Genomic DNA, 8,011 nt, shown 5'->3' on the forward strand with positions numbered 1-8,011 from the left:
TCGCTAATAATCCTTTTAGATTATTGATCCTTATAATTGATGTTTATAATACACCAAGTTCAGCTAAGGTTGTGATTCTTGGAGTTCCAGGGACACTGTTATTTCCAATAAAAATATCTACAGGATAACCAAAATAAAAAAGCATCACCCATACTCAATCCTCGTCTGTATCATTGTCAGATAGAACCGATTGCTCAAATTCAGCATCCATAATAACCCCATCCATGAGATGCACAACAATCTCTTTTTTTCTAACATCCACTATTTCTGATCGAATCCTGTTAACAACAAGCATTCCATCGATGTCTTTTGAAATGTACAGGGAAAACCCAGATAACGAATCATAGTTCACAAGCTCTCCCAATTTCACATTTGCGGAAGAAAGTGCACGAGGGACAGCTGAAAATCCCAATATACGAGTCAAAATGGCATAAGTATCATTGAACCTGTCCGATTTCAAAGCATCATTCACCGACAGACGCAGATCTCGCTTAAACGCTTCCTCGGACGGAACAAACACGGTAAAAGCAAGATCTTGGGGCAACATGTCAATCATCATTTCTCCAAACTTGCCCAAGTTGGCATCTTTAGGGGAAACTTTTCTGGATCTCGTTATTGGGTAAAACCCCATTGCACTTTCCTTTGTTGGGGCGTCTGGAAGCTTGAGAACAGTCACGGTCACGATAAAAAAACAGCAGACACACACCAACATGCTTACATAAGCAATTGAATGCTTCAAAACTTGACGCCTCCTCATTTTGATGAAACCCAGTATCCCAATAGTTGAATAGTTGCTATTCTCAAAATAAAGATCTTAGCTTTTCACCTTGATCAACAAAATCCAACACCCAAGTCTCTAAACAAGAAAAGGAGAGTCAATGTTGAAGAGTAATAATAAACGAAACAAAATAAAGTACAATATCCATTAATAAGTGAATCTTAAGGGATCAGAAACTACTAGGAACTCAATTGATGTCAAAGGATCAATTGCCAATTTGAGATTAGTGAGTAAGTGATCTTGGTATCAAAGAAACAAGTTATCCACAGTTAAACTTCTAGTTATCGTCGCCACTGATGGTGACTATACTTTGTTATTTACTTCCATATTCTTTTAATAAGTATAGTTGGAAAAAGTTGTTGATTTAGTCTATGTTGACCAAATAGTTTATGTTTATTAATTTTTTTAAAATTACTTTTGTAAGAAGTTGTGGAACAAAAGTTACAAGTCTTACATTATTATTTACAATTGAAATTGAAGTCTTTTTACAAGGTAATTTTATGTATATTTTTAGAAGCAATCAATTATATTAGTCCTTTACGAGCTGTTTCTTCTTTCATTCTTTCATCTTCTTCTTTTGCTTTTACTTCAATTAAACTGTTTTTGCCAAATTTGTTCGGAACAATACCGAGCACTTAAATAAAACCTATTATTCATTACCCCCCCTATGCTCTTTACAAAATTAACCTGGCAAATAAAACCTATACACACAAATACAAAACCTTTTCCTGCCTTTTTCATTCTAAAAAAATTAAGATTTCTCTGCTTTTTATGAGATGTGTTTGACTTTCTTCTGTCTCATCTTTTCAGAAGGAAAACTTCCTCTATTTATTTTGTACAATCTTCATTTCGAAAGACTTTATTTATAAAACTTGTTTTCAGCATTTATATAACAATAGTTTTTGTTATTATTAGTATAGAGAATAGCGGTGTATTATTATACATAACTTTGGTATTTGTTTTTGCCGAGAAAAAATATGGAGAAATTTGGTTATTATTATCAATACCCATATTAATATAAATTACAATATGAGTTTCAATATCTATTTTACAATGGTATCTTTTCAACAAATGCTAATTGTTATCTTTTATAATAATAATTTTTTTATCCATGTAATGTAATAACTAGTGGCTTAAAAGGAAAAATAATCCATCTTCAATGAATGTCAAATGTTAGAATGGATTACCTTCTTTTTCGTTTTTCTTTCTTGTCCACATTCTGAAAACAAAGGAGACATATGAAACCAAAATTTGATAGGGAAGTGAACAATCTAAGTGGAATTGTGATCCCTCACTGAAACAGAAAGCATATTGCAAATTGCTAAAAGGGTCCAGAAGTGCCTAGCTAAATTTTTATGTGTGTTTCTAAATTAGAAGCCACGAGACAAGATATAGAGAAGAGGGTAGGACCCTGCCACCCAAAATTTGTCTGGAGGTGATGTTTCCCTAAAATTGTGCTTTTTGCCAGAGTACCAACTAATAAAATTTCCAAAAGATTTCAAGATATTAAACGATAATGAGTCCTATGATATCACAAGCAACATAAGCTCATTAGTCTTTAAGGAAAAAAAAATTAGTATGAATAACCCAATCCCCCGACCAAATACCACGAACATATTTATCAAGAATATATGATTAAGGAGGTTGGAGTTCTCCTAATCCAGGTTCTAGGTTAATAATCAAAATTCTAAACCACCCAAACCCAGATCTTAATTCACTCGATTTTCTGTTCAAAATTGTTTGTTGAGTCAGAGAAAATGATAAAAAGGGTTTTTTCCCTCCAAAACTAGTGTAATTTTAATTCAAATTTCCGTAAATGGACAGATTTTTTTTTTTTTTAATTTCAGAACTAGGTAAATCATACCCATGCAATACGATTTGATTTCAAAGAAGTCGTCAATCAGGGTATACATTTTGCAAAATTCAAAGAATTCGTATTTACCACATACAAGTTTAATGTAAATTGACTAAAAAATATTTTATGCAAAAATCGTACATAGAAAAAAATACGATTTTAATTAGGGACTCCTAACATTTTTAATATAATTTTTAGAAAATAAGATTGAAATCATATTATATGTAATGTACAATTTCAGTTATATTCAGTTATATTGAAATTGTATTTATGTACAACTTCAGTGTTTTTTTGGAAGAATTTTTTTTAAATGAAGAAATAATTTAAGAAAGACTTAGATGTGTTATTTTGATTAAAAAGGATGTATGAAGTTGATGATTAGATATTTAAAAAAAGTTAGATTACAAAAAATAATATGGAAGTCTATGGACCTGAAGAAAAAATATACCCATGCGATGGAAAATTGGTGTAGGTTGATGAGACTTGTTGGTAAGGAAATTGGGCATATATGTTGTGGTGATACTCCATAAAGCTAAATATTTTTTGTAGTTGATCGAGGTCGATTGAAGTTTGACTTATTGTCCAACATTTGTAGAAGGCCTAACATGATGAGGGTGACCTTCGGAATGGTGGGGTTGACTGTCGGGTGAGATGTCATAATGTTATTTAAAAAGATAATTAATGTAGTGTTTAATAAAATTACAATATGAAATGGGTTATAGATTGAACTTATACTGTCTTAAGACGTGACCTCTATAGGTGAGACGTAGCAGATAGTATGATTGATGTACCATACATGTAAGTTGAATCATCACACAAGTGGTTTTTTTTGTGGTATTCCTTAAATTAAACAGTTTTGTCGGTCATTCCACATTGTTATCCACCTCTAGTGATATTGTGGGCAGTACCTATATGTTCTTCCACACATGTCTTCTTCATGCACTTCATCAAGGCTGCATGGGTTGTTGATATCTAAATTGTAGCATCACTCGGTCAACTTGATGAAATTCAATAGTTGCAAAACAGATTACCGGTACAACCACCCGACTTACAATTAACACATAAATTATAATTAGACCACTAATTTGAGGTTGTCGATAACGAATCCACAAAAATGGGAAGTAACATTATTAATTTGTTGGATTATTCATAAATCATTTAATTGTTAGAGGAAGAAAGGATAACCTATTTCGGTTGCAATTGATTTAGCGTTTTCCAGATTTTACCCGTTGTTGCTGATCCACATTTTCCAGATTTGACCATTGTTATCGCACTTGTGTTTGATCGATGAAAATTTTGAGACCTCCTACGATAAATGTTTGTCATGTGATAATTAATATGAATTTTTTAGACATACAACATTGAGAGCAATAGAATAAATAGTAACTTCCTCGCAAGTGAAAAACTCAACACTCAATCGATCAATAGTCAATGAAAAGCATGTCATTCGATCTCACGCCCAACATTCTAATAGCAACATGGACCATCCGATATTTTCTTGATTATAATTAATAGTGTGATCCATTGCATGATACAAACACACCAACAAAGTTGACCCTTAACTAAAGTTAGATCCATTATTCAAGTCAGCGAGTAACAATAGATACATCAAATAAACCTGACTGCCTGATGTTTGTGACATCAATACACTTCCAATTAATGTTAATATGTGCGCTCGTGCATGTTGCGCAATAATAACACCAATTGCATCGTGTGATTTAGGATTTCATTGAACTATTCAACCAAGATATTTTGATTGTATTTCATTGAACCACAATTTTTGGTGCCACAAATCCCAACAATTCCTCATAGACGGATGCCAAGTCACCACTACTAACACCTGGTTCTCCATCAATTGAGAACCCAAGTTGAACCGCAACATCTTCTAAGGTGATTGTAGTCTCTTTTAATGGCAGATGAACGATGTGTGTTTCAGTTCTACACCTCTCAATTAATGTCATAACTATATGATGATTTATATCAATGTTCTTAAAAGTCAATATGTGTATGAACCCAACATGTTCAATTAGATTTTTGACTCGATGATCAAGTCATTTAGAATATTTGAGAACCCAAATGACATGTCGTCTAAGCCTTACGAGTCGAGAGAGCTCTGAAACATCAAAATGCACAATACCTCGAATGTGGTGATTGACACTAATAATGTTATCTTAACAGATTTGAGGATGAAACATTGATGGAGTCTATGGGTATGGAAAAGTGGTTCCGAAGATGAACACACGTCCTATTAACCCTTAACCGGGGGCTTGTTCCAGTGCACCTACATCGGATTTGAGGATTGACTCTAACAATATTATCCCAACAGACTTGAGGTTGAAACATTGACACAATTTATGAGGATGAAAAAATGGTTTCAAAGACAAATCTTTATTCCTTTAACTTTCGATTGAAGACTTGTTTTGATAAGCCTAATAATCTGACATCACTTATGAATTGGGGGCAAGAACGATTCAAATACATTTTTCTTCTTTAAATCTTCAATCAACCTTTTAAGGATAAAAACGTGACAAAACTCTAAATTTCAAAACGAATAATATCTCAAATGTGATGATTAAACATAACTATATTTTTCGAAGGAGTTAAGATTAAAACATTTCATATTTAAAGATGAAAAAGTGATTAAAAAACTAACCCTAATAACCCTAAACCCTAATGGCCTTAATCCCTTGTCCTTCCAATGGAAAGATTTGTTGGAGTATATTCAATACTCTCACATAATTTTGGAATAAAAAATTTAAATAATTAGTCAAAAGAAAAAATATTAAATTAGAAAAGAATTAGTATTATAGCAACTCAAAAATTCTGAACAATAAAGTAAAAAAAAATTATTTAGTTTAAGGCAGTAAAAATATAGAGATATATAGGATTCGAATATGTAAAGTCCATGGGTCATCTCTATTAAAGCATCCATAAAAAAGAAATTGTTTGTTATATATTTGTACCGTAAATAAATTAAGATCTCTGAATCAACAAAAAGTGATAATATTAATTCACAGAAAAAGAAATGAATTAATATTATAAACAAATCTTATTATTTTTTAGCTCCGAGAAAGGCTCTATCCTCTCTAATGCGTCTTAATAAAATCGTGATGAGCTCTAAAACTAACCATACTTCAATGATTTAACGATTTAACTATGTTATCTCACCGACCTGGTGTTTGGAACAAAAATATTGCGGGATCTGAGAAGCCAACAAATATATGGAAATCCCTAAACTGCAAAAAAGACTCTTTCCGAAGAAGAAGCCGTTGCCGAAAACGAAGCGATCTTAATAGTTTAATTTAACTTTTGGAATTATCCGCATTAAGAAATAGGATAATTTTTTGGGATTAAATTAATGAAGTGCAGCAGAGAGAAAGGAAGAAAAGAATGAGAACCTGAAATCGGAGAAGAGAGGAGGAAGCGGCGTTTGGTTGTTCCATAGGACGAAGGAAAAAGCGCTTCTGGAGAAGGCGAGAAGTGTGAAGGTGACGCAGCAACAGAGTAGAAGCTTGATCTTGACTGATTTAACGGTGGAGATCGCAAGTAGACGGAACCGCTGCTCTTTCCGACGGTTCAAAACGCAACAGCTCCCTCTCATCACCGCCGCAAGGAATGCGTGAAGCCTCGCCGAAGCGGTCTGGTCAGCCTAACCGTTTCAATGTATTTTTAATATATTGTCAATGATATTTAACTGTACCAATTCCATTTTGTAATAGTCCATCAAGTGGTTTGAATTTCTGTAAAAAAATCTAACATGACTGTAAGTAAAATTTGGACTGTTTAACTTAACTGAGTTGACGTTATAAATAAATTATGAAATCAGTTATACGTAAAATTTAAATTAATAAATACGTTTAAATTGAATAATTAAGTATTATCTGCATACAAAGAGTATCTTTACTTATGAATATTTGGTAGCAATTCAAGCAAAAAAAAAAAATTAGGAGATCAGAAAAATATTTCAATTACACCAGGTAGAAGTTCAAGAGGTGCGTCTATAGTAACTTTGTTGGTTTTGTCAACCGGTTGTTTTATATTGGGCCTTTAACTAAAAGCCCAATAAGCCCAATAGGAGAATAAAAATCCTAACAAATATTTTTTAGGGACGTGAAGCAAAAAAGTGTTTTATTAAAAAAAGAAAAGTATATTTAACACCTATATGTAGTTATTCAACTCATCTCAACATAAGATTGATTATTAAATTATTAAAGGATAATTTAATTAAAAGTGTTAATATTAAAAAAGGTCGTTTGTTGTGTACTTTCCAATACACATCCCACATTTTTTTTATCACATATAATTTCATGTTTTATTAAGAACCTTGGAGAACCAACTTCTTAAATTAAGTATACACATTAGCGAGGATAATAAAAAAAATAATATTGATAATGAGTAGAAAAAATATCATCTAGAAATTTCTTTTGTATCTCTTATTAAAGATTATAACTCTCAACATTTTTACATTTGAGGTATTGAAAATTCCCAAATCTTTTAAATGAAAAAAAAAACAAATAAAAATAAAAGTTTAGTGATTACCTTTCCAATATATTTATTGCTTACTTATCACATAAATGTATTTTTTTATATATATATTGCATTTTGTTATATAAATTATTTGATTCTCGATAAGAAACTTTAGCTTTTTAGCATTAATATATAAATTATTTTGTTATATTTTATGATTTTCTTTTCTATAATATGCATCTAGTATTAGATAAGATTTTGATATACATATTAAAGAAGACGAAGCGATTATGTAATGATAATGTAATGATAGATATGATTCCAATCTACCTTAGAATAAATCTTATCACTCAAAATATGAATATCAACAAATTAAAATATATTCATTTTGTAGAATTTTATCACAATCAAGATAGAAAATAATATATAATCTGGAACAAATCTCAAAGAGAATCTAATAAATTTTAATACAAGTAATCATGATAAAAATAATTGTTAAGATAATATAAAAAAAAAATGTAAACCTTAACCTTAACACCATAAGAAAAAAATATATATAAAAAAATATCTATCTATAAATAAAACTAAGATAAAGTATATTTAGTGCTCTAGTTTTGAGTAAAACAACACCCTTACCAAAATTTCTTAATAAATAATACTTACCAGTAAGCAAATTTTAAGTATTTTGCAAGAAAAAATTAATAAAATCAATACATTTATAAATTAAGTGTATTCATTTTTAGAATGGACATTAGTGCAAATATATTTTTTAAAGAATTAGTCTATATTATTTTTTATTATTGTTAAATAATTTTTAAATTGGTATCTAATTAGCAATTAAGATTTTAACTACTAATTATTTAGTTTCTAAATTTGGTAGCAAAAACCTTGGTTGCTAATTAGATACCAAT

General features: G+C 30.6%; 1 protein-coding gene across 2 annotated transcripts; it reads right to left on the bottom strand.

Moving 5' to 3' along the window:
- On the bottom strand, window positions 1-6,318 carry LOC137825791 (Fasciclin-like arabinogalactan family protein). Of its 2 annotated transcripts, XM_068631582.1 has the most exons (3): window positions 6,032-6,298; window positions 1,966-1,997; window positions 1-856 (listed from the first exon to the last, which is right to left on the bottom strand). In XM_068631582.1, exon 3 carries the CDS (start codon window positions 755-757, stop codon window positions 155-157), a length of 603 nt encoding a protein of 200 aa, XP_068487683.1. In that variant the 5' UTR covers window positions 758-856; window positions 1,966-1,997; window positions 6,032-6,298; the 3' UTR covers window positions 1-154. The 2 variants fall into 2 exon arrangements, with proteins under 2 accessions (XP_068487683.1, XP_068487682.1); XM_068631581.1 differs by lacking the exon at window positions 1,966-1,997 and having other exon boundaries at window positions 6,032-6,318.
- Window positions 6,319-8,011: the final 1,693 nt, after the last annotated feature.

This window comes from Phaseolus vulgaris, chromosome 8 (genome assembly GCF_051622355.1).
Source record: "Phaseolus vulgaris cultivar YP4 chromosome 8, ASM5162235v1, whole genome shotgun sequence".
NCBI classification, from domain to species: Eukaryota; Viridiplantae; Streptophyta; class Magnoliopsida; order Fabales; family Fabaceae; genus Phaseolus; species Phaseolus vulgaris.

Bases quoted from the DNA above. Each gene is read 5' to 3' on its own strand.
- LOC137825791 (XM_068631581.1), bottom strand. From the start codon at position 757: ATGAGGAGGCGTCAAGTTTTGAAGCATTCAATTGCTTATGTAAGCATG.